At 33.0% G+C, this 27,556-nt stretch overlaps 1 protein-coding gene and 1 long non-coding RNA gene across 4 annotated transcripts in view; both read left to right on the top strand.

Annotated features, from left to right (window-relative positions):
* Nucleotides 1-27,556, top strand: part of LOC124451688 (immunoglobulin superfamily member 10-like) — a 65,898-nt gene that overhangs the window by 16,540 nt on the left and 21,802 nt on the right. For all 3 annotated transcript variants that reach the window (XM_047002292.1, XM_047002293.1, XM_047002294.1), the window contains 2 exons: nucleotides 145-489; nucleotides 11,415-11,696. In XM_047002292.1, the coding sequence (XP_046858248.1) occupies nucleotides 145-489; nucleotides 11,415-11,696 (627 nt within the window). The remainder of the gene's footprint in view (nucleotides 1-144; nucleotides 490-11,414; nucleotides 11,697-27,556) is intronic.
* LOC124451764 lies at nucleotides 25,126-25,508 on the top strand. The gene is made up of 2 exons (XR_006950665.1): nucleotides 25,126-25,214; nucleotides 25,440-25,508. It is a non-coding gene; the product is annotated as an uncharacterized LOC124451764 (long non-coding RNA).

Here is a 27,556-nt window from a genome sequence, read left to right as displayed (position 1 = left end):
AATTAGTTTATTTTTTTATTCACAATTTTTGAATAGAACCTGAATTAAGAACATCAATTACTTTTGTTATGTTAGTGGAAGATGTATTTTTTCCCTAAACTATCTTTTTATCAGTCATAGATATTAGCTAAATTTCAATTTCAGGAACAATAATACCTCCACTTGATGGTCAAAAATTTGTATTTTTACCTGGATCTTCTCACAATATAACTTGGACATTAAATAATATTGGAGACTTTGAGTTTCGGAGTTGGACCTTTAGGACATTTGACACTCCTTCTTCTGCAGCTAAAGAAATTGTAAGAATAATTGATGATAAAGAACCAGTTTTTTTTCCATCAGTCCTTACGTCTTTGGGTTTAGATGTTGAAGTTTTTAAACCTGCAACTCTAATGTTAAAGAATGTTACTCAAAGTTACATCGGTGTTTATAAATTTTCTATCCATGCTCTTGATTCCTTTGGCTCATCTGTAAACGTGTCTATTGCAAGTAAGTTGTATTAATTATTTTAAACTTAGCAGCGGGATTATCCAAGCCTTTCATGTAATCTGAGTAGCTGTAGCATCGGGCGTAATTATACGATATATGACCGCAGTCTGGAATCCTATAGCTAAATACTTGAGCCGTTGAGCGAAGACAAATGCGAAGACTTGTTTTGTTTTGTTTTAATTTAAAAAGGAAATTATAGGGTATCTTTTGATTTGAATAATCTATGTTAAAGTGTTTGTATCACAGATTTTACTACATTTGAGTATAGGACAAAAAATTAGTTATTGATACCACTTTTGATTTTTGTGGTATAAAATTTGATATCAATTGATCAACTGGTAATATCACTATTATGTCTCGCCGAACAAAGAACAGTCTATCCACGCTTACAGATGCTGATGTTAAAAGCTTGATTCTGAAATTGCCCAAAACAGATGAAACCAAAGAAAAAGATATGTAATCAGAAAGATCTGCCAAAGAACGGAAACAAGACTAAAGAAAATGAAACGTGCACCGAACCTAATGATAAAGAACCAAAATTTCGCGCGCATTGTTAATGTCGAGACATTTGTTTTAACGTTAACCAGCACAGACAAAATTGTTTCAGAAAAGTTAGACATCGTCGATAATGCAAGTAAACTCGACCAAATCCTCAATCGTCTACGTATTTTAGAAGAAAAATCGAAAAACGATGATATCGAAAAAGCCGTCCTTCTAGTCGACAACGCGAAAATGGCAGCCGAGATTGACCATTTGAAATTTTTTATTAGCATGCTAAGAGAAGACAACGATCGAATCTTGTCTCTGCTTGTCAACAATCAAAATGCTTGGATAGATGTCAATCGTAAGAATCAACCCAAGACCAATCAACAAAAACCAACAACTAATCCTCTTCCTCTAGTAAATAGATTTGGAAATCTCCACGATATATCCCAACTGAATGCTTACCGATGTAAGTAGAAGGAAAAGTTTTTAAAATTAAAAATTGGCAATCCTGATGAAGACAACGAGCAAACTGACAAAAAAATTCAATCTCAACGAAATGCCTACCCCAATAAGCAGGAGAAAAGTTCACAAAATCAAAAATTGACACTCCTATTGACGACCAAGATATAACTGACCAAAAAACCCATAATTATTCAACTGCATCAACTGTTATCATTGGTGACTCAATGTTGAAACATATAGCTCCAAAAAAGATCTCCTGGGCAGCGAGATGGAAATCTACCTGCCACTCCTTCAGTGCTGCAAAAGTAAAGGACATCCAGCAAAAAGTCCTGGAGACCCCCCAAAATAAATATGGTACTATTATTATTCATGTTGGTACTAATGATCTTGTCAACAGTAGTGCTGATGAAGTTGCCACAGGTTTAGAAACCTTGATTGTAAGTTCGAAGAAGGTAGCAGGTAAAGTGGGAATTTCAAGTGTTGTAAAAAGATTTGATGGCAAGGTTTCCTTAAATAAAATGGCTTTTTATAATTCTCTCATCTACAAATTATGCTCTAAACATAATGTTTCTTTTATAAATAACGAAAATACTGGCAAAAATCACTTAAATGGCTCCAATCTCCACTTGAACAAATTGGGAGACCAATTTCTTGGTAATACTATTTATCGCCACCTTACTCTCCTAATGATTTCTTTTTACATTTTAAAAAATTAATCAAACAATTTGACGATCAAAATAAAGAATTATATATTCTTGGTGATCTTAACTGCGACATGCTTAAACATGAACCTGTTACACCAACAAAGAAACTTATATCTCTATATTAATTGTATCAACTCTCTCAACTCATTAATGAGGCCACGCGAGTAACACTGTCAACCTCCACTCTTATTGATCATGTAATAACTAATAGCCCAGACAATATTTCCCATTCTGGCGTCATACATAGTGGAATTTCTGACCATAACTTGATATTTGCGGTTAGGAAAATTAACTTCCCAAAAAAACAAAATGAGAATACATTTGAAATTAGAAACATTAAAAATTTCAATAGTGAAAAATTTATTGAAGATTTAACTTATCAGCATTTGGAGCACATATTTTATTTTGCTAATAATCCCAACGACATGTGGAATTTATGGAAAACGCTATTTAATGAAGTACTTAATAAACATGCTCCTGTGCAACATAAGAAAATCAAATCCAAAAATGTACCTAGGGTTACAAGGTACATTAAACAACTTATTATTGACAGAAATGCATTCAAGAGAAAAGCCATCATAAACAAGAATGAAACTGATTGGAATATGTTTAAGCAACTAAGGGATAAAGTTAACAACATAGAAGTGAGAAAAGCTAAACAAAATTATTATGCAAGGACAATTGCTGGTCTAAAGAACAAACCAAAAGAGACTTGGAAAACAATCAACCATCTATTGGGCAGTCAAAACAGACGGGCAATGTCAATGAGTTAAGTATAGATGGCATCAATCTGACAAACTCCGAGGATATTGCTGAGGGTTTCAATCTATATTTTCAAAAATTGGGTCTGAATTGACTGAAAAACTTGACTCATTAAATTGTAACTTTCAAGAGTTTATAAAAAATCCCAAATCGGTATTTTCAAATTTTCAACCTGTAACCAAAAGTAAACTATCAAATGTTATGTAGTCTTTCCTATAAAAATCTACTGGTATTGAAAAATTTCCATTAGCTGCGCCCATTATTGCTGACTCATTGACATTAGTATTTCACCATTCTATTACATCTTGTAACTTTCCTAATAATTGGAAAATTGCTAGACTTATTCCATTGTTCAAAAACGGCCAAAAGAATTTGCCAACCAACTACAGACCGATTTCTGTTTTACCGGCAGTCAGCAAAATTATGGAGAGCATTTTATACGACCAACTTTTTATGATGACTTAACGAAATTTCAATTACTAAGTGACTCCCAATTTGGCTTCCGAAAGCATCATTCAACAGCTACAGCCTTACTAGATTGTACCAATAGCTGGTATATAAATATTGACAAAATTATTCAACCTTGTTGTGTTCATTGACTTAAAAATGGCTTTCGACACTGTTGATCGTGAAATTTTACTAAATAAATTTAAACTGTATGGCATAAACGGAAATGCTTTATCTTTATTGACATCTTACTTGACAAACCGCACTCAGATATGTCAAATTAATGGAGCTGTTTCATCTAAACAGTTAGTCAAGTGCGGTGTACATCTAGTTTCTTTATTTGTAAGCACTTTTGTAAAATTGAATTGCAAACTCAACGGCCATTTTTATAGTAAACAAAGAAAGCAGGATGACTAATTTTCTGTTCTTTGAAAGTTCAGAGTTTCCTCCACTTTATCATGAAGGGCATTACTTGTGCATGGTTTATGAAGTAACGTAGCTATATATAAGCAGTTTGCCGAACGTATTTATTGGTGGCTTGCAACCATCTCCCTGGGAGTAAGAGAACAATGGAATGCTCGCCATGTTGGATGAAATTTACATTGTAGATAAGGAAAGTCCTTTGTTAAAATTATCCAGCATGGCGACTGTGAGGTAGCTTGCAATCCAAGAATTTACAAAATCACATATGCAGACTGGCCTATTAAGACACCCGGAAGTTTCCCGGGGCTCCACGCATTCATATGCTCTTTTGCGTTGGCCCTTTTCCGGAAAATAGTAAATAAAACACTGGTAAGTCTATTAAAGTACAACAGGATAAAGATAGTACTGCTACAATGACAAAATGCAAAAGCAATCAGATGTGTCCTTATCATCTATGTGTATTGGTAAACTTCCCAATTTCTATTGACATGCAGCTTTTGAGTAATCTACGCTATTTAAAATTGCTTACAATTTGTTAGCCTAAAAGCTTTTTTGCTACTTCTAGCATAGTATTTTACGTGAAAACATTTTGTTCAATGGTGCAAGCATATGATATGGTCTAGCCTAGTGCTGGGAACATCATGCAGTTCTCAAAGAACAAAATCCTCAAAATCTTATTTGTCGTTTTATTAGTTATGTAGTTCATTTGAGTTCTCGCCTTAACTTGTTATAGCCAAGTAGCTGTCAATAACTTATACTCGATATAGCAGCACATGCACTTTAGCCCCTCCCCCCCTACAAATGGCTACTTGCAACAAACAGGCACCCCTTTCTGAGTTTTCCTAGTAAGTCATGAACAGGTCAGTCCGCCCCTGCAATACCACAGCATTTGGGTAAAAAAGGTAGATAAAAAAAGACCAGGGGTGCAGCGTATATCGTTTGTGGGGACTTAAATATTCAAACGATGTGCAACCGTAAATGGTTAACGACATAGCGTGTGCCGGTGTTTTTTTCCATAATTCCATATGTCTTCAGCCCTGCTTCATGGTATTGTTTTAAGTTTTATCGGTTGTTTGGGCCGTCATGTGGCCCATGTTATTGGTGGATTATAAAAGTATGAATTAAATTGTGTATTAGCAACTCAGATAAGGAGAGCAGTCAAATGAAATTTTGCGATAATAGGGAGCTTTAGCAAAGACTACGAGTACGACTACGAGTACGATTTACGTCATTTTGGCGCAAAAACATTGTTGCGACAACAAAAACACGTAGCCGTCATCAATCTGAGTACGATGTTTTGTAAAAAATTCGTAGTCGCGACTACGATGTCTTTTTAAGCAAAGAAAGTAGGTATATTTCTTCATTCTGTGAGAAATTAGTTTACAGTACTATTTTCGAGCATCCAGGCTTGAATTTAGAACCTTTTTTGAGCGCAGATGTACATTAAAAATTGAAAATATGACCTGCAAAACTTTCATGTATTTCGTACGCAAAGTGAAAGGTAAACAAACAATAAAATAGTACAAATATATCGTACATAAAACTTAAAATAGTGAAGATTTTTCAGTTTAAAAAGTCCTATATTCTCGCCAAACCAGTATTACCGATTCATTGATATCATTAATAACAAATAGAGCCGTAGCTGCTTCGCAAACGTCGGTGTTTTACACAATAAAAGGCTCGTTCTGTTGTTTACAACTAAAGCAAAATTTTGACGAAGCGACACCGACAACAAACTACCTCGTGCCATTCTCTTACACGGTCAAACTTCGTACTCGTAGTCGTACTCTTGCTAAAGCTCCCTAAAGGCCTAATTCCACGGCAGCGAAATGCGAAATAGTTCGCGGGAAACTGATATAACGCATGCGCACCCTTGCCATGAGGCATTTCTCGGCGAAAAATTTCTGTTTCGCCAAAGTTGAAATTGTTTCAACTCTCAAGCGAAAACCAGCGAAACCAATGAAATAACTGCTTTGTAAACAAAATTTAATATGGCGTCTCTGGAAATCAACATGACTAGTCTTTCGGAAGACACAGCTCTATTACTTCATAGCGTAAATGCCAACGAAACTCCCGATTTCCATGATGATTTTGTGAAATACTTATTAGCGAAGTTCAGTCTTTGCCAATTTTATGGATGAGAGAATCCCTGATTTCAAACGGTCAGACAAGAAAAGGATTGTCTGGGCAAATTTAGCAAAAACTTAATCGCGATGGTGAGTACATGGTTTAGTTTGGTGTGTTTTCTGCCAAGCCTTCAGGTGAAGGTGCACCTTGAACATGCTATAAGTAATAAGAAAGAGTACACAGAAGTTACATATTTCATGCATGTTTTATTTTTCCAAGTTTTTAAGTTCCCTACTGTTTACAACAGTGACTTCTATATTTACTAGAGTATGGTGTGGGATGAAATTATGCAAGGCTCTCCTTTACAGATTATGTCATAGGCAGTTCAGGAACTCTGATGTTCAAGATTTTGCAACTTGGTGGATACAGTTGAATTTTTTGTGAATTGTACTGCACCACATCTAGTCATCAATTGCATGGTTAAAAATGCAGTTGCCTAAATAATAAAAGATCTTTGTGTTAATTGTGTTCACTAGCTTAATTTCTTAAATTTTTTTATTTAACTTTTTAGTTAACTTTTGAAAACAAGTGGAAAAATCTCTGTGATAGCTTCAAAAAATGTCTTGGCAGAGAAAGAGATATGAACAGGTCAGGTGCAGGTGCTTATAAGCCACCTCGCTGCAGATATTTTAGTCAATTGGCATTCCTTCGGGATACACTAAGTAATCGCACCACCCATAGCAACGTTACCATCCAGTCTGTTGAACCACAACATTCACAACACCAGTCCCCATCCTCGTCTACATCATCAGAACCTATTTCTTGTGCAGAAGGTATTTTAAATCAAAGCTTCCCTAATGTTGAACCTCAGGCAACTATAGTTCATTGTAAAAGGAAAAAAAATGATGACATGGATCCTATTGATCACTACTTAATTAATGCCATAAAAGAAAAAGATCAAGGCAGTGATAAGAAAGAACATGAAGATGAAGATTTCTTTTTTTGTAAAAGTATTGTGGATGTTTTGAGAAAGTTCCCAAGAAAAAAAGTCTGGAAGTAAAATAAAAATTCAACAGATTCTTCTGGAAGAGATGGATGATGAATGAGGGAAATGTGAATATTCACTTTGTTTTGTCTGACAGGTTTATGTTTTGTTTGTAAGTTTTGTTGTGATGTTTTTATTTTGAAAAATTTGAATTCCTTGCATGAATCATGATCATTTCCCATGCAAATTTTAGGGATGACATTAATGTCTTTTAAATAAAGTTATCATGATTTGTGGCAATTATTTACATCAACATCATATGCATGCCATTGCCAAGGGACCTCTCCTTCCTTTGAATTAAAATATTTACAAAATTGTCTCTTACTTCTTTAGCATCTTTTGCATAGTTGTTTGAACCAACTCTTGATATTTGACCCAAACCAGTTGTATCAACTACCATATCTCGCCAGTCCCCTCCTTTGAAATGTCCATTGATTTCATGGTCAACAAAACCTAATGGACAGTATCGGTTAGCATATGTCTTTCCATTCATTAGGTAATTATGCAAAGCAACACAAGCTTTGGTAATTGAAATAACTGTGTCAACTTTTGCATGAATTGGACGACGTCTAAATATTCGGAATCTTGCAGCCAATATTCCAAACGAGTTTTCAGTTATACGCCTGGCTCTTGATATGCGATAGTTGGTCACAAGTTTCCTTATGTCCAAATTAGGATTTGCATAAGGCTTCATCAAGTTCTGACGTAATGGGAATGCATCATCTCCAAGAAAGACAAATGGAAATAAAACATTTGAACTGTCTATCTGTCTTGGTCTAGGCACTGGCAGGAGATTCTTAAGAATAGAATAGCCAAGATTGCTATTAGAAAATACACCACCATCACTTTGCCTGCCTGCTTCCCCAATATCGACCATTGTAAATTGGTAGTTTCCATTACAAACTGCTAGCAGCACAATTGAGAAAGTTTTTTTATAATTGAAAACAGTGAACCACTCCTAGCAGGTGCTTGAATGAGTACATGTTTTCCATCAATGCACCCCAAGCAATTAGGAAAATTCCAACGTTTTTCAAACAATTTGGCAATTGCTAACCAATCTTCTGGTGCTTTAGGCATGTTCAAAATGTTTTTCTCCAACATTGCTTCCCAAATAGCATTCGATGTTTCGCTGACAATCTTTGATATTGTGGTTTCTCCAATTCTATAACTCATCGATATGGTTGAGAAAGAGTCACCCGTTGCTAAATAGCGCATAGTCACACATAATCTCTCTTCAGGTTTTATAACATCTCTCCGAGTTTCCTGTTTATAAATTTTGGCGTATCCAGCTTAAAACCTCTTCCATCTGGCTAGGATCCATCCTGAATTGCTTAAAAAACAACTCATGGTCGTGCAGTTTCAACTCTTGTACTAAGTTCACAAATTCCCCTCGTATTGCACGACTTTTAAAAAGCTTTCTGACCCAAAATCTCTTTTTGTATTTTTTCAAACGTCGTTTTCTTCTTCGGTATATCAAGAGCAGGCAAATTAATTGTTTGCGGCTGAACTCCATATTGCTATATTATTTAAAAGTTGGCGCTCTTTTTCTCATGCGTGGAAATCGAATTACAGGAGAAAATTTCGCAGAAACAAAATTTCGCGCGAACTATTTCGCATTTCGCTGCCGTGGAATTAGGCCCATTGAGTTCTATAATAACTGGAGCGGCTATCTTTACTGGGGCGAGGTCGCCAAAAAAATGGCGGCCAACGGACGTATTTCCGCTGAAATGATCGCTTTGCAGAAAAATAATATTCTCGACCTCCCCCTGGTGTCTATAGTAAATTATAAAGAATTTTTCAAAAACAAACACGATATCACAGAATATGGATATCGTTAGTTCCATATTCTGTGACGATTCTTTTTTGGCATTTCTTTTATAATGCCAACACTTCAATCGTTCAATTGTTGGATGTCGTAGTTTCCACAAAAAGGTACATATCGCTTCCCACAGGTGAGGTAGTTGTTTGTTTTGTTAGTCCGTCAACGATTGAAAAGCAATTATACATGCACTTGAAAAGCCATAAAATACATATTAAAGATCGTATTTTTTAAGACTGACTTGAACGCCAAATATACTGATGTTTTCCTGTTTTTGTCTATAAATTTCTGCATACTTTTCTGTCATTTGTTAATGCATGAAATCGTAAATTTACCTATCTATTTGCAAAATAGTTTCCCTAAAGCAAAAAGACCCTGCACACATTTTGCTCTGTGAAAAGTATCAAGAAGAAATGATCAGCCCCAACAGTACCCATGATTTGGAGCAGAGCTTGTTATGTTGTATTTGCTGACAACATGCAGGGAAGACCAAGAAGTAAAGATGACTGGAAGATGTTATTGATCAGGCAGAGTCTTAAAAAAATGATAATGCTGTAAAGATAATTGATTTATTGTCTGCCTTATCCAGAGTTATTTAATTTGATCATGGTCAAATTCTATGGATGGAGACAATGGATTCACTAATGATGCCTTGAATGCTTTGAAGTTGAAGTTCATGAACCAAAAAAAGATGGCAAGAAGGTTGTGTGTTTTGATGCTTAATTAAATGTCAATTCACAACATATAAAATGGAAAGGCCATAAAGTTTGTGTCTATGTAAACATTTGTACTGAGATTGATGATGACTTGATGCAGATGTGAAGCATTAAACTGAATAAGCCATTGGGTTTTATATAACATAATGTTTAAATCATGGCATATCTTTATCAAAATATTTTAGTTGAGTGTTGTTTAAATGTTACTAATATCTAATGCACTATACTGAAGCATTAAAGATTCAGTGATGAAACCTTTAAATTTACTGTACTGTATATTTCTTATATATTTCTTATATTTCTTTAAGAAACAGTTTGAGCTTATTTACCTATTAGAGTACAGAATGGGATTTATCATATGCATCATTGCTGCTTTTTTAAATAAATGTTTTTCACTTTTCAAAGCTTTTCTACAAATATTTTGCTTCTTATTTCTTTTCATGAGATTGATGATATAGAGGTAATATAATCCAATAACTTTATAATTTCTAGAAAGCTGTTAAGCTTCTAGCATAAAAGTACACTATAGGTATTTAATTCATTTGGTTTTATTGCCTTGTTATGACATATCCATATGCATTTCATCATTCATGTATGAAGAAAACACCAAATGTGGATACTCAGAGAACAAAATGCACTACCAACTGCTTATGAAATTTATTATTGAAGTGAAAACTGTTTTAATCATTCAAATTGTGCACTTATATTGAAAATATAGGAAAAACAGAACAAAGTGAAAAAAGGGTAGAAGTATTAAAACTAAAATGAATTATAAACACCATTGGAAGCATAAGTGTTTTGATGATTATTTGCATTTTGCCCAATTTATATATCAATACAACAAAATCAAAATGTGCTACAACTTTACAAGTATTTGATGCAGTTGCACTTCAGAACATCACAAAAGGTTACTTAAAGTAATTTCTATACAATATTGTTTGTTTTCATTTACCAAACCTATGCAGACTTGAGTCTTTTGAAATTTAATATGAAACTCAATTACAGAAAATACGTAAATATCCAGAGATTTAATATTTACTTTTTAAAGAAACAAGTAAAAAGAAGCAAAATAGCAATGATAAAAATAAGCTAACTTCTCTCGTGAACCACTGTGGAGATGAACTATGATATACTTTTTTATAGACTAAAGAGTTTAATCGATCAAACAAGTTTGACGCTGGTAAGAAAACGACGCATATCTGCATTCATAGATGTGTAGCCGACATATAGCTCTTTCATCGATAGTTATAAATACATCCTCGTAGGAGCCGATAACTGGAAAGCTATGTTGACTCGCTGTTACGAATTGTAGGTTTTTATCGTGATTTTCATCAAAAAATTGCTTGCCGAATCCCAAATACACACATACATTTTCTTCACTCTTTCCTCAGGAGGGAGTGGGAAATTGTGAAATTTTCGGAAAAGCGGTCAATTTCGGTAAATCTCAGCGGCAACGGACGAAATCCGCCATTTTTTTGGCGTCACCAGATATCTAAGGCCGCGCTTGAGATAGCCGCTCCAGTTATTATAGAACTCAATGATTAGGCCTTAATGTCATGAAGCCTACGGGAAAATGAAGGAGAGTTGAATTTTAAAAAATATGAACTACCTAATCACAAATGTATAAAACATGTTTAATGTTAACTCAAACTGCAAATTAAAAAGACTGAAGATGTTTGAAGCTTTGCAGTATCTTTGGATTGCTACTTCAAAGTAGATGCAATTCTTTCCTGGAGCAGGTTTATTATGCTAAATAGTATGCGTCAGCGCAATGCTTATCACAAAATTGGCAACAAAAACGCAGGACTTTTTATTGTTTAACTAGCGTTGCATTAACTGTGACAGAAACATTTTCAGCTATTAGTTGGAAGTTTATTAAAGCTTTGTAATTTCAGAAAATTCCTAAAACTTTATTTTTTCATTATGTTAAGAAGAAGAGTGTTTCAGCGTCCATTTTCTTTATTATTAGGGAAAATTTTTGCTTTTAATTTCAGTAAAACCAAATGTGCTAATTAATTGTCCAACACGTCGGGTTGTGGATGAAGGTGATTATGTGTCATGTGTATGTAGAGGTGAAGGAGGTAACCCTCCTGCTAATGTCACATGGTTTGATAAAGATAACAACATAATTGGTGATGTTGAAGTTGTAAATAAGACATTAGTAATCACTAATGTTGCATTGAATGATGGTGGAAATTACACATGTAAAGCACAAAGTTATAATGATCCACGTTATAGAGATGAAAAATCCATTGAAATAAAAGTGAAAGCTACATGTAAGTTTATAATATTATGTTTCAGATTTCATTCTGAATGTTTGTAGTGGAATATGAATTTTATTTTTAGACCGACCACGACAAACTAATATTACCATCAGTCCAATGTCAGCCAGAATAGGTCAAACTGTGACAATATCCTGTGAGTCAGATTGGCAGCCTGAACCAACCTACACCATTTACCACAATGGTACAGATAGCACATCTGTTGTCAGCAATAATAAAACATACACCATTCATTCCATCAACTACAGTGATGCTGGCTCGTATCGTTGTGAAGCAAAGAATGAACTGCGAAATGATTTATCTGAGGTTAAATATCTCACTGTCAACGGACATACAAATCCTACTCCCACTAACAACAAACATACAAATACCACTAGCTACGAAGGTAAAATTAAGAACCTCAGTTTATCACTTGTTGGACTTTTATTTTGCATTATGTACGAACTTTCTTGGTAGCAAAAGGTGAAAGACCGATGTTTACCTTATTGTAATTAGCATTAGACTTCTTGAATGCGCTTGAATACCCTTATAACAATAAAATTTCAGTAAACAACAAAGATTGCTCTGATTACATAACTTTTTACTGGCTCGTGTTGTAAAACAATGACTGGCAATGTCTGCATGCTGCATTAACCATAACATTTTTTCCTATGTATATATATTCTTCAATGACTATCAGTAAAAATATGTTTAACTTATCTGTATTTCCCAGTATAATCATTAAAGTGTTTATAAACGTAAATTGCCTAGAGTTCATTAATTTAAATAGATTACTTGGCGTGAATTGCTTAAATGACTGGAATTTCAAACTAGCAAATTTTCACGATTTGGTGGCACGCATTTCAATATTGAAGGAATTTCAATATTGGAATCATTCTCATTTGAAAAATTTTTGTAATTGTGCTAGCTCCTATATCAAGCTCATTCAGTCTATCGCCGTCGATAATTACGTCATCGATGACGTTTACCTTTACGTCATCAATTAGTTCCACTCCCACTACTAACGGTAACTTTTTTAACGTTTTTTTCTTTAATTCTTTAATGTGGAACATCATTTATGGAGAGTGTGTCTCACCATTTGTTTTTTAAACTTTTTTTATTAATTTATCAATTTACGTATGACCTGACACTAACTTTAGTGTGTATTGTGAATTTTATTTTTTTTTGCATATGACATTGTTTCATTCTGGCTATTTCAAACTATTTGCTAGACCTATTTAAAAAGCTATTGATTAATGTTTGAATTTGGGGTCGTCAAGAAGACTGTTTGATAAAATTTATCAAAGTTCACAACTTTTTATTTAAGTTAGCCAAAATACTTCTACAAGCAAAGATAATGGCAACAATAATTCTACAGTTAAAGATGATGATGATGATGGACCAAATATTGCTCTGATTGTTGGCATTGCTGTTTGAGCGGTTTTCCTTGTCGCCATTATGGTTGTTGTCATTTTCTGCTGTCGTATTACTAATTATTAAGTATCTACTTTTGTGTTATGTTTATTGTAGAAAAAGGATACCAGTAAGTGAATTATTCATTTTAATTTTCTTTGTGTAATATGTGATGTTAATGTGTTTTGTGTTTCTCATCTTTTGAATAAAATATTTTCATGGTTTCAGCAAGTTAGAGAAGCTGTTGTTTTTCGTACAGTACAAACTGTTGTATTAATGTTATATCTATATTTTCTTCGTTTTGTCCATATCATGTACAAAATTTAATCATGGTTATTAATGTTGCAGCGGTGAAAATGGTGTTGAACCATTAGCTGGAGCTAATAATGCACAACCCAATCATTATGAAGAGGCTGGAGGACTTAGAGAAAATGCTTATGAATCTGTTGGTAATCAATATGAAACAGTGAATAATCCATCAACAAGTGATGAAAATAAACCATCAACAAGTAAAGCACCACCACCTGTTTATGCCTCGATGGATAGAGAAAATAGAGAAGGAAATCCGGTTTGTTGTGGATATTTGTCATTTATTATTTAGAAATAAAATTTGTGCATTTATTTTGTTTTAGTTGGATTATGGTGATGATTAATTTGAATGCATCATGTGATTATGCAGGGGGGTTAAAAACTGCTCGTATGTGAAAGCACCCCATATTTAGAATTATTATTATTTAGCAGTAATTTATTCCTAAAGACCTGTAAACACACTTGAAAACAATACATACGAATTGCTTCATTGAAACTTGATTTTATATTAGACGAGTGTCTCTAATAAACGTTCAGTCTGCAATAGACAAACCCGGCACATTGTCATAATTTAAATTGTTTTATCGATTGGGCTAAGAAACCGTATATTTAGTCTTGACTTTGTTTCTGTTTTGCTCACAATAAGGTGATAGAAATGATGTAAACGTCTCTCTCTATTTCACTACTCGTATCAACTTAACGTCCCTCCCTTTCCTCGAACTGCTATGAAATTTATTTAACGTCACGGGTTTATTAGATCATTTACCATGATTAAAAAACCTACATATATTTTATTATCATATGTATATATGATAAAGTATATACCAAGTGTATAACAATGTGCCCTCCCGGCTATCACCATAGTAAAATGGTGACTCCTGCACTTGGGACACAGGATGTACGTTTACACATTGTATGGATTGTTTTGTAACCAGAGTGCTCAAACATAATAGAAAAAAACAATGTTTGTAATTACAATATATACGTATTTTTTCTGTAGATTTAAAAGATGTCCCTTAAAAAAACCCGGCTCAAAATCGTCCTGCACCAACTGAATACGCCAGGATTGATATGAGTAAACTAGCACCTGTCGAGAAAAAAGACGACAAGAAAAAAGATGACAAGAAAGGTGATGACAAAAAAGGCGATGAAAAGAAGGAATAGTAAGTTTTATCTTTTGGAAAAGATCCACAAAGCTCGACGTAATTCTTTGATGGTTGAAGAAAAAAGTAAAAATTGATTCATTTGTTGAATATTTTTTTAAAAAATGCCGAAAACATGTTTTTCTTTCTCTTATTATGGTAGTTTAATCTTATTATAAATTTAATTAAGAACTGGCGATCGTCGTTAATAAAACAAGAGTACGTAGAGACTGTTACTACATTTATAAAGTTTTACTTTGTTCTTCATTATATAATCTAGATTTGATCTCTAAACAGTATTAAACAGAATACTTTATGATTGTGTCTGTGTACATAATCTTTTGCCATGAACAAACTTGAATCTTGGCATCTATGCTACAGTTTGTGAATGTATTTTACTTGCCTTTATAAGGCAACAACATACACACTGACTTTAACACAGCGTTTTGAATAGAATATTGTTTTAATCGTAGTTTTACTTTTATTATTTTAATTATCATGGATAAACCATTTAAACTTTTATTTACATAGAAATTAAGTGTAGAAATTAGATAGAAAAATCAAGCAATTTCAAGGAGTGTGATGGAAAACTCTTTAAATTGCTTCTTTACGATTGAATCATTTCATATGCATTAGTGTAAGAGATGTTTACGAATAAAACAATTTCGTGATCATTATTATTTTTTTGCTTCTTTATTTTCGTGTCTACTGTAGATGTGAGATTTCACCTAGCCCCAAAGGCAAGCTAACATCGAGTGGCTTTGTTTCAGCAAGCTTGGGCGGTAATAGAAATTTTTTAATTTATGGATTTTATAGGAAGACAGCAAACTGCAATTTAAAACAATTTAGTGAACAAAATGTAACTAAATTTTAATGTGTGAGTCACTGCACAATGGACAGTGCTATCCTTGCTTCGTGTAAACAATGCTTCAATTCCATAAACATCAATGGTAGTTTTTAGCGAACAAACATCTCAATTATGCTAATCAGTGGACAATATTCATTAATCTTTAATGATAATCAATGACAGATGAGCAGGATAGCCTAAGGTAGAAGATAGCCTAAATATATATATACCGCAAAATGCAGATTTCCAATTATTTCTTACACTGAAATGATTCGTAAAATTCAAATGTCTTACTTGGGAGTGAATACGCTATATTTTAAATCGGATTTGCAATTCTATATTGTCCCCACATTTACTAAAATTTTGCAAAACTTTCTTTCATTTAAGATTCCAAGTTAATGGGAAAGCAATGTAAATACAACGATTGAAAGAAATTACACAACATTACTTTTGTACTTTTAATTTCTGAATTTGTTTTCGTGACTTGTTGGGTTTAGTGTTCTGGTTTTAAACAGTTCTTTTAATAACTATTACGTTATTATTTTAACCATTCACCATGGTATATGCTCTTTTTTAAACAATTTTAAATTCTAATATACCCGATTAAAAAGAGCAAAGTCGTCTGACGTCATCCATGTACAGTCCTTTGCTAAACAGAAGTTTGCAGTCCAACCATCTGAATTGAAGTCGCTTGGGTTGAAGTGGTAAAAGTTAAAGGACAACTTGGTTATTTGTCATTTGATTCACTGTTTTACGAAATCAAAAGTTTCTCAGTGATGCATGCCCCCTGGGACTCGTCAAGAACATTCTCAATCTAGCAACGTTTGGTATTTTCAGCTAAAAACTGCAGGATAAGATCATTGGTAAGATAGATAGGGTAAGCAGGAGGGCGGATCAAGCTTTTGCAGGGTCCCTGGCGATTCCAAAGTCCCCCTCCCCCCCATCTGGAATTCTTTGTAGACAAAATGTAAGAAATTTTTAATTGTGCATTAAAATTGTGAAAATTACTAAGAATATTTCAGCAAAAGCGATTTATACAGATGTTATTTTTCACAATGATTTCTTACAAAATCCACTTGTGGATGCTCATCGCCTTCAAGAGCATTGTGATCAACTAGGAAATGGATATTGGCACAGCGTGTCGAAGTATGCTTTCACAATTTATACATTCATCTAAAAGCCCCATTAAGTCATATGTTAGGATAAAATTACAGAATAGAGATTGTGTGGCCGGTATTCTGTTTTTAAAACAACTCTGGGCAATTTGCGTGGCTTGTCATGAGACAGGTTTTGATAAAATATGATCGCTCTGTTACATACGACAGCGTTGTCACAGCGTTTACATTCTTTTCATTACTTATATAAATATTTGCACAACATGAGACCCTGAAATAATTTTGAAAAGAGGAAAATTAGCTGGTTTATTTAAGAAATACGTGAAGATTTTTCATCAGCTTTGTTACTTCAGTATTGTTTAAGGTAAAGTGAATCATTTAAAATGTTAACAAATATTGATGGACAAGATTATTTGTAAATAATTTATTGACATTTCACAGAATTTCCTGTGGAATTAAGAAGTTGTCTGAGATGTATCATAGTGGAAAGTTCTTTAGTACTTCCGCAAAGTACAAAACAAAAAAATCTTGTTTTACTGGCTACAACAGAGGATGTTTTTTATCAAAAATTTTGGAAGTTTTACTGATGCTCTTGTTTCCTTCAATATTAATGGTTATAGGAAATCAAAAATATACATAAAATATAAAGGAATACATCATATATTTCTGTAGCAGTTCTGTGATTTTACTTAAGTTGCATCTTCACTTAACCTTTATAGACAGAATACAAGATGGCAAAGTTTGACTTCCTTTCATTTGTTTTGTTCTGGTGGATTTCAACATGTCAAGGTACTTATTATTTTTATTAGATCATTAAGGAAGTAAATGGCTATTTTTGTCAAATACAACTGTGGAATTTGCTTAGAATTTTAAGGTATATTGACTAAAATACTCACTTAATTCTTCATTTTGTGTACAATGACCATAATCAGTTCTGCATTGAATGAAATAATTTAAAAGCAATACCTGGCAGTATTTTAGACGACAAAGAATGTTCATTTCTTGCGTAATTTTCATCCAACGTTAGTTCAGTGAGTAAACGTCTCTGTGTACAGTGTTTCAGCTGATTTGGACCCTCCTAAAAAGAGTTAAAATAAATAAATAAATTTTCATCCACAAAATGAAAAATATTACTATTTTTATTAGGAGTATTGAAAATTAAATTAATCATTTACGTAATAAAAATAAGAAAATTTCGCGTAACAGACTTCATGAAAACTTATTCAGGAGCGACCATATTCACCATGTTTTTCATGGGAACAAAACAATCTTGTTAAGTTGGAGTCTGAATTTTAGCGTGATTTATTTCTATGCAGGGGTACATATCCTCTGTGACATAGGTCCTAGACTAATCGATGTCTTAACAGTACACCTAATGAACAGCAAATTCGAAATATTCTGATATCGATATCAATTCATCCCCCCACACCCGTGTTGAATTTCTTAACATTCACAACGTCTTTTAACTCGTCAAACTTTCTACGTTTTCCTTCATAAGGCTTAATAAATAGAGCGCTTTTATCTTCATTTTCAATTTTTTTGCCTTAAAGAAATGAGTTATTTTCTCCATATATTGCGTCAAGGCCTTAATGTCATCACTATTCTACTATGCGTAACCTTCTTCATTGTCTGTGTAATAAATTGATTCACGCGTAGTTGAATACTGACTTAAATAATTTAGCAGCTGGTATAAATATATAGTAACAATGATTACACTTTAACAACATTATCATTGCAAACTGCAATAGTTTATTTCAAGGTCATTATTTTTCTCTCTATAATTGTGGTGTCTTTGTGGAACACCTTCAAAAACCTGAATTTCTCTGCCTTTGTATGTTCATTTGAAGAGCCTAATGCTCATTAAGCTTTAGTAGTCGTTGTTATGATTAATAAGATGTTTCTTATGTTTCTTAATGGCTCACACTGACTTATTTGCCATTGTCTCATGACACATCGGGGCCTCTCCTGGAAATCAAAACGGGCCTTTTATTGTACACATCTAGCTGTATGATATCAATGTGACTGAAATTGAAAAAAATTCTTTGATCCCTTTACTTGTGAAATAAATTATAATTAAAGAAAACAGTCAAAGAAGTTCAAAGCAAGCAAAAAAAAGCAAAAAAATGTCCAGGAATGTGTAACTTCTTTTAAGTTTTAAACTAACATCAAAGTCATCAGAAATGGAACGACTTCTCTTTTTTATAACACTAAACTATTTTACTCGGCTAGCTTAACGTCGCTTTAAACAAAACTTTTTAAGAATTTTGATGCATTTTGAATTTCATAATTTTAAAAGACCAAGACGAAACACTACATTAAATACTAAATGAGTTTGTTGGGTTTCATTTCTTCTTTGATTCTTGAAAATATTTCTGTACTTCCTGTTGTATTGTTTAGTTACCAAACTAAGAAGGGCCTGTTTACATCGGAATAGGGTAACCATACTTGCAAGGCTATTTCATTTTCCAAATTCATTTTCATTATATTATATTCACATTGAGTGTTTTTTTTTTCAATGAAGACTTAACACTCATAGCGAGCCGGAGGTGAAAAACCAGAATTTTCACAGCACTGACCATGTTAACTCATGATTTTATTTTCAAAGATCATAATCATTAAAATTCATCATATAATTTTTTAGTGAAAATGGTAAAGACAAATTTAGTATATTGGACTGTTACATTGATCACATTTCTTGGTCTTGCCAAAGGTATTTAACTTCAAATATCCATTTCTTTTTTTACTTAAATGATTTTTGATGTATTCTTAGTTGTTGTAGTAGTAATATTTAATTAGTTTATTTTTTTATTCACAATTTTTGAATAGAACCTGAATTAAGAACATCAATTACTTTTGTTATGTTAGTAGAAGATGTATTTTTTCCCTAAACTATCTTTTTATCAGTCATAGATATCAGCTAAATTTCAATTTCAGGAAGAATAACATCTCCACCTGATGGTCAAAGATTTGTATTTTTACCTGGATCTTCTCACAATATAACTTGGACATTAAGTGTTACTGTATACATTTATTCAAGGCTTTGGAGTTTTACACCTCGTGGCTCATCTTCCTCCTCACAAATTGCAGTATTTTTTTATGATCGTGACATACCCCAATATTCACCATCACCTTTAACATTTGAAGTTTTTAAATCTGGAACTTTGTGGCTAAAGAATGTAAATCAAAGTTACAATGGTGTATTTACATTTACTATTTTAACTTTTCCTCCTACTCCTCCATCAAAAATAAATGTTTATATTGCTGGTAAGTTTTAATTATTTCAATCTTTCTTGTATTGTATACATTGTTCTGAGTATTTAATGTGGCAAACTTGGCCTGAAAATTTTGCCAAAGGAACGTTTATAACTGTTATTGTGTCGTTGCAAACTTTCTTTTTCGGAGTTGGACCTTTAGGACATTTGACATTGCTTCTGCAGCTCATGCAATTGTAACAATAAGTGGCAATAATGGAGACCTAAAATATTCAACATCAGTCCTTAAGTCATTTGGTTTAGATGTTGAATTTTTCAAGCCTGCAACTCTGATGTTAAAGAATGTTACTCAAAGTTACATTGGTGTTTATAAATTTACTTAACTCATGATCCTATTGACTTATCTGTAAACGTGTCTATTGCAAGTAAGTTGTATTTATTATTTTTAACTTAGCAGCGGGGTTATCCAAGCCTTTCATGTAATCTAAGTAGCTTTAGCATCGGGCGTAATTATACGATATATGACCGCAGTCTGGAATCCTGTAGCTAAATACTTGAGCCGTTGAGCGAAGACAAATGCGAAGACTTGTTTTGTTTTGTTTTAATTTAAAAAGGAAATTATAAGGCATCTTTTGATTTGAATAATCTATGTTAAAGTGTTTGTATCACAGATTTTACTACATTTGAGTATAGGACAAAAAATTAGTTATTGATACCACTTTCGATTTTTGTGGTATAAAATTTGATATCAATTGATCAACTGGTAATATCACTATTATGTCTCGCCGAACAAAGAACAGTCTATCCATGCTTACACGATTTCATAATGTTACAGTGCTAGTGTAAAAAAAATCCACTCGACATGAGCACAGTATGCGCATGCGAATTATCACCAGTCTCCTGCTTAGTAACTGTAGGGAGCCTCCTTTAGACAAGATTAACATCAGATCCTTCATATGCAGTGCTTTGATTTAAGTCTTTTGAGTGTCTTTTGAGCTGACGAGTGAGTTTTTAAGGCTTACTGTCCAAGAAAGCCACCGAGTATTCGAATTCTTTACAGTAAGGATAGCTTACTTTTGGATTTATCATTGCAAATGCCATAATACCTAGAGACTCAATATAACCGCCTTTTTCAAGCTATCCTGGCATGCCATTGTTAATTGACCAAGGATTTCTGGTGCCATATAAAAAAGAGAACCATGTTAATTTCGTCCGTTCTCCATTTTACGATGGACCATGTCCATGTTTGACCATCCAACAGTCTACTCAATCCAAAGTCAAATAGTTGGCATGAAATTGGCTTTAGATAATTACGGACTGTGTTCTCTCTGTGCTGGTACTCAAGACCGTCCACAATGTCTTAAATCATAAAATGTCTTAAGTCTGCTTTTTCTCTAAAAACGATGAAGGCGCTATGTAATAAGCTTAATGATCGGGTCCTTTGTCGATAGAAGCAGTTTATTTTCAAATTGGCTTTATTTTGATGAGGACTCGTCCTCCTACGCTTGAGTAGTCATCATTAAAACAACTGCTATATAAATACAACTTGAGTCACTCTTAACAGATAGCAGACGTTGACACCTTACGAGTTGTCTGCCAAAATGCATAGTGTCTTAAACTTCTAAAACAGTTATTTTCAGAATTTTTAGGTTAATGCTCTAATTCTAAAACGGTTCTTTTCTGAACTCTTGATTTTTTCTTTGTTTTCTTTTGTTAGTTTTTTTTTGTTCTCCGTTTTATCTAGGGTTTCGTGGTTATTTACCATTGCATTTGCTCTCTTTAAGGCGATATTCAAATTTGTCACCACGATAAAGTCTCTGTTTTAATTACTATTGGATTGTTTAACGTAAACTATCAGCATTGTTTTCCATAGTTAACATGTTAACGTAAACTATCAGCATTGTGTTCCATAGTTAACATGTTAACGTAAACTATCAGCATTGTTTTCCATAGTTAACATGTTAACGTAAACTATCAGCATTGTTTTCCATAGTTAACATGTTAACGTAAACTATCAGCATTGTTTTCCATAGTTAACATGTTAACGTAAACTATCAGCATTGTTTTCCATAGTTAACATGTTAACGTAAACTATCAGCATTGTGTTCCATAGTTAACATGTTAACGTAAACTATCAGCATTGTTTTCCATAGTTAACATGTTAACGTAAACTATCAGCATTGTGTTCCATAGTTAACATGTTAACGTAAACTATCAGCATTGTGTTCCATAGTTAACATGTTAACGTAAACTATCAGCATTGTGTTCCATAGTTAACATGTTAACGTAAACTATCAGCATCGTTTCCATAGTTAACATGTTAACGTAAAATATCAGCATTGTTTTCCATAGTTAACATGTTAACGTAAACTATCAGCATTGTGTTCCATAGTTAACATGTTAACGTAAACTATCAGCATTGTGTTCCATAGTTAACATGTTAACGTAAACTATCAGCATCGTTTTCCATAGTTAACATGTTAACGTAAAATCAGCATTGTTTTCCATAGTTAACATGTTAACGTAAACTATCAGCATTGTGTTCCATAGTTAACATGTTAACGTAAACTATCAGCATTGTTTTCCATAGTTAACATGTTAACGTAAACTATCAGCATTGTGTTCCATAGTTAACATGTTAACGTAAACTATCAGCATTGTGTTCCATAGTTAACATGTTAACGTAAACTATCAGCATTGTGTTCCATAGTTAACATGTTAACGTAAACTATCAGCATCGTTTTCCATAGTTAACATGTTAACGTAAAATATCAGCATTGTTTTCCATAGTTAACATGTTAACGTAAACTATCAGCATTGTGTTCCATAGTTAACATGTTAACGTAAACTATCAGCATTGTGTTCCATAGTTAACATGTTAACGTAAACTATCAGCATCGTTTTCCATAGTTAACATGTTAACGTAAAATATCAGCATTGTTTTCCATAGTTAACATGTTAACGTAAACTATCAGCATTGTGTTCCATAGTTAACATGTTAACGTAAACTATCAGCATTGTGTTCCATAGTTAACATGTTAACGTAAACTATCAGCATTGTGTTCCATAGTTAACATGTTAACGTAAACTATCAGCATTGTGTTCCATAGTTAACATGTTAACGTAAACTATCAGCATTGTGTTCCATAGTTAACATGTTAACGTAAACTATCAGCATTGTGTTCCATAGTTAACATGTTAACGTAAACTATCAGCATCGTTTTCCATAGTTAACATGTTAACGTAAAATATCAGCATTGTTTTCCATAGTTAACATGTTAACGTAAACTATCAGCATTGTTTTCCATAGTTAACATGATTTTTAACTAAGCTTAAACAAACGCTTATAAAGAAACTCTGCATTTTCTATCTAGCTCCTCAGCATGGTGGAAAATGTGGAGTTAAAAAATTTCTCAATTGTAAACAAACTCTCAGTACTCTGTCCTCCAAATTTTCCACAATGCCGTAAAAATAAGACAATTATGAACTATTGGTTTGTTTTGTCATAAAAATGTGTTCTTATATATAACATGATGGTTGAATTTGACAAAGGAAATTCGTGTTTACCATTCAAATTTCAACCAAGATAGAGAATAACTTTGTACTTCGCTCCTTGGGGATCGGCTGCAATTCACCTATAGTCAATAAAACTTATCGAAGTTATGTAAAATGTTGCTTTCCTAAATTCCTAATGGGGTTTGCTATGTTTAAAATAACTTGATTTTATTTATCATCTACTTTTCACCTTATATTCATTTTCTTTTTTTTGAATATTGACTGAAAATTTTCTGTTTTTCATTTCAGTGAAACCAAATGTGGTAATTAATTGTTCAACTCGTATGGTTGTGAATGAAGGTGATAATGTGTCATGTGTATGTAGAGGTGAAGGAGGTAACCCTCCTGCTAATGTCACATGGTTTGATAAAGATAACAACATAATAGGTGATGTTGGAGTTGTAAATAAGAAATTAGTAATCACTAATGTTACATTGAATGATGGTGGAAATTACACGTGTAAAGCACAAAGTTATAATGATCCACGTTTTAGAGATGAAAAATCTATTGAAGTAACAGTGAAAGCTACTTGTAAGTTTGTAAGACCGCATATCAGATCTCATTATAAACGTTTGTGTAGAATATTGAATTTAATTTTTTTCTTTACAGATCCACCAAAACAAACCATTATTACCATCAGTCCAATGTCAGTGAAAAAAGATCATAAAGTGACCATATCTTGTAAATCTGATTGTTATCCTGAACCAACTTACAAAATTTATCATAATGGTGCTGATAATATGCGTGTTGTCAGTAATAAAAAGACATACATCATTGAGTCAGTCAACTTCAATCACGCTGGTTTATATCATTGTGAAGCAAAAAATAAACTGGGAAATGATTTATCTGATTTTGAAAATCTTACTATCATCAAAGGTAAAATTAAAATTTTACTTCATCAATTGTTGGGCTAGTATCCTACATTGTACATGAACAAATTACGACTGATGAGTTTCATCCCATTTGTACACGATAGTACAAGATTGTGCTGAACAATGAAGATAGTTATATATTTTTCTTTGTTGGCGAGATTTAGATTCGTTGTGCTGAAAGACTACATCTGCCAATTATGATTGACACTTAAGCCTACACCTCAAATGCCCCTTTCGCTGCCTGCTGCGCTGACGTATGCATCTGTCGTCACCTAGCTGTTAACTTTGGCAATTGCATATCCTCATTAAATAGGTTATCAGGTGCCTTAGACGACTGTGACTTGTTTATAGTTCTTCGAGGACCAACGATAGTTGTTTAGGCTTCATAATAAGTCAATATTGTTTATGTCTAGTCGGTCACGCGATTGACTTTCAAAATTTCAAAATTTATTATTAATATACATCTTGAAAGTTGAGTGATTATTGTTACGTTGTTGTTCTTTTCCAACATCAAAGTCTTTTTTACAAATGAAATTTTCATTAAGCAAGTTGGTTAATAATGCAGTGGTTTAATGCAAAAATCATTGGATAGCAGTTTAGTGGAAAATTTCCACTAATCTGGACTTTTAGAGACTGATAAGCGTGCTTCCTGCTGGCTTGTGACTGGTTAGGGCATCGATCGAACACTCCCAAGAAAATGCACTTAACACTAACGAATATTCTCATTATTAATTTTCTTTTTCATAACTAATTTAAGAAAGGAATATTTTTTGTTTTTAATTTCAGTGAAACCAAAGGCTGTAATTAATTGTTCAACTCATGTGGTTGTGGATGAAGGTGATAATGTGTCATGTGTATGTAGAGGTGAAGGAGGTAACCCTCCTGCTAATGTCACATGGTTTGATAAAGATAACAACATACTTGGTGATGTTGGAGTTGTAAATAAGACATTAGTAATCACTAATGTTACATTGAATGATGGTGGAAATTACACATGTAAAGCACAAAGTTATAATGATCCACGTTTTACAAATGAAAAATCTATTGAAGTAACAGTGAAAGCTACTTGTAAGTTTTGTAAGACATCGCTCTTTTATAACAAACTTTAGCTCTAGCCACACAAAGCAATTAACATCTCGACCTTTTCCTTAGACTTAATGGAAATGTTCAATTCAATCTATCCAATGCTCAATCAAAATGCTCCAATCTTGTTATCATATGTATATTAGTATTGTATACAAATAGACTCTTTTGATTTTTTCCATATTTTTAAGTTCTATGCTTCTTCTCTAGACAACGTTCTTTGTGATGACATAAATGAGAGAATAAAACAGTACAAAACAGAATGGTACATTAATTTAATAACTTTAACATCTGGAATTATCGTTGGAATTTTGGTTTCTATTGTTTTTCAATATCGTCAAAATTGCTTTTGTAAAAATTGTCAACAATTTCAATCTCCACCTGAAGTTAGGATAAATTCTGTTGATACAACTTATCAAGAATTGGATTTATCAAAAATTAATAATAAAGAAGATAATTATCAATCATTGCGACCAAAGGATGACACAATTGATAAAACTTATCAAGAACTGGACATATCGAAAAGGAATATAGAAAATGATAATTATGAATCTTTGCAAAAAAAAAAAATGAATCGGAGTACGTAATAGCCGACGAAAGAACAAATTATGAGAACAGTAATTTGTTTTCAAGAAAATCATAAATTTATTCTAAACATGTGTTTATAAACATTTTCCATGTTGTAAAGTCGCAATGGCGCTTTTACGAACATTTACATATTCTGATAAGATTTGAATTTTGCATCTTTTCCTCCCTTTGGAGCTGCCAATACTTTATGATTTCCAGAAGGAAGCCATTTTTGGATGGGAAAATACACTGGTCATTCTGACTCATTCATTAGTTGTTTTTGATAACAGTGTATGGTAATACTGTTTTTGAATAAGTATTTTCTATTTATCTTACTATACACCTGCCTTCCTGACTTGTTTCCTGTGTATATCAAATTGTTTAGAACAGAATCACGAAAAGGCCCTGAAAAAGCACGAAATCTTATTTCTGATGAACCTCGTAAATTTCGAAATCGTAAATTTCAAAATTTGTCTTTGATTAGGGAATGCCTTGAGACCCATCTTGTTAAGAGAAGACCGTAGTTGGATAGTTAAGAACACCTTTAGTGATCTACACTGGAGCGCCAATTGTAACAAAAATTGTTTACAGTTTATATGGTTTCATTTTTAGTACAGGGTTAGTGGGTTGTTCGACAACACAAAGAGAGAGCCTAAAAAATACGGGGACCTTTAGAAAATTTACAGTCTTAATACTTGAAATATAAACAAATGTACTAGAGAATCCCGACTCTTTAATATCGCAATGCTCCAGACATACAAAAACCTCCATCATTTGGGAGCAACAATAAAACTTTTAACGTTTTGATATTTCATTCTCAATCTGAATACTAAAACAACAAGAGCAATAACTTTAACTTTATAAATCAAAATTTCAAAAGTTATTATTAATATACATCTTGAAATTTGAGTGATTATTGTTACGTTGTTGTTCTTTTCTAACATCAAAGTCTTTTTTACAAATGAAATTTTCTTTAAGCAAGTTGGTTAATAATGCAGCGGCTTAATGCAAAAATCTCATTGGATAGCAGTTTAGTGGAAAATTTCCACTGATCCGAAATGATATTGATGGATAAACGTGTATATAGCTTGTAACTGATCAGTTCAGCTGGGCCACGCTTATACATCTTGGATTCCCGTTGTAAGAAAAATATAAACTATAAAATGAAAATTTCAATGGTTACCAAATCAATGGGAAAATTAGACTAATCTGAACTTTCTAATTAGCGTGCTGCCTGCTGGATTTGCCAGAGCAGGGTCATTCACACATACACATCTCGAAGTCCCGTCTGGTCTCGTTGAACCAACTTTTTTCTTTTCTATTGTTCTTTTTTATCGTTGTGAAGCCATGATTAAACAGGAAAGTTTAAAATCTCACTGTCAACGAAGGTAAAAGGACGAATTTTACTCTTTCATTTGTTTTTGTTGATCAAATATCATTCTTTTTTTTGTATTTCATGTCATGTTCATCTTAAAAATAATAATGGTTTTCACCAAAGTTGCTTGACTATGTATACTTTCCATTTAATAGATAATGATTTTGAATGTATTGATCGATAATTAGGCCGACACAAACTGAACAATGTTGTTTTTAATGTGACTTATTTACAGTTAGTTTAACAGTAAATATAAGTCGTTGTAGATACTTCTGTTGCATTTTCATCTCTTTTGACTTCATGACTTTAGTTGATGTAAGAACGAGTTGATTTCTGTGTATTTAGCATTCGTCTTTTGATTTTTTGCCATAACCTGTGAATTTGT

Source organism: Xenia sp. Carnegie-2017, unplaced genomic scaffold (genome assembly GCF_021976095.1).
Source record: "Xenia sp. Carnegie-2017 unplaced genomic scaffold, XeniaSp_v1 HiC_scaffold_24, whole genome shotgun sequence".
Classification (NCBI taxonomy): domain Eukaryota; kingdom Metazoa; phylum Cnidaria; class Anthozoa; order Malacalcyonacea; family Xeniidae; genus Xenia; species Xenia sp. Carnegie-2017.
The sequence above is the reverse complement of the archived record's forward strand: the minus strand, read 5'-3'. Positions and strand labels throughout refer to the sequence as shown.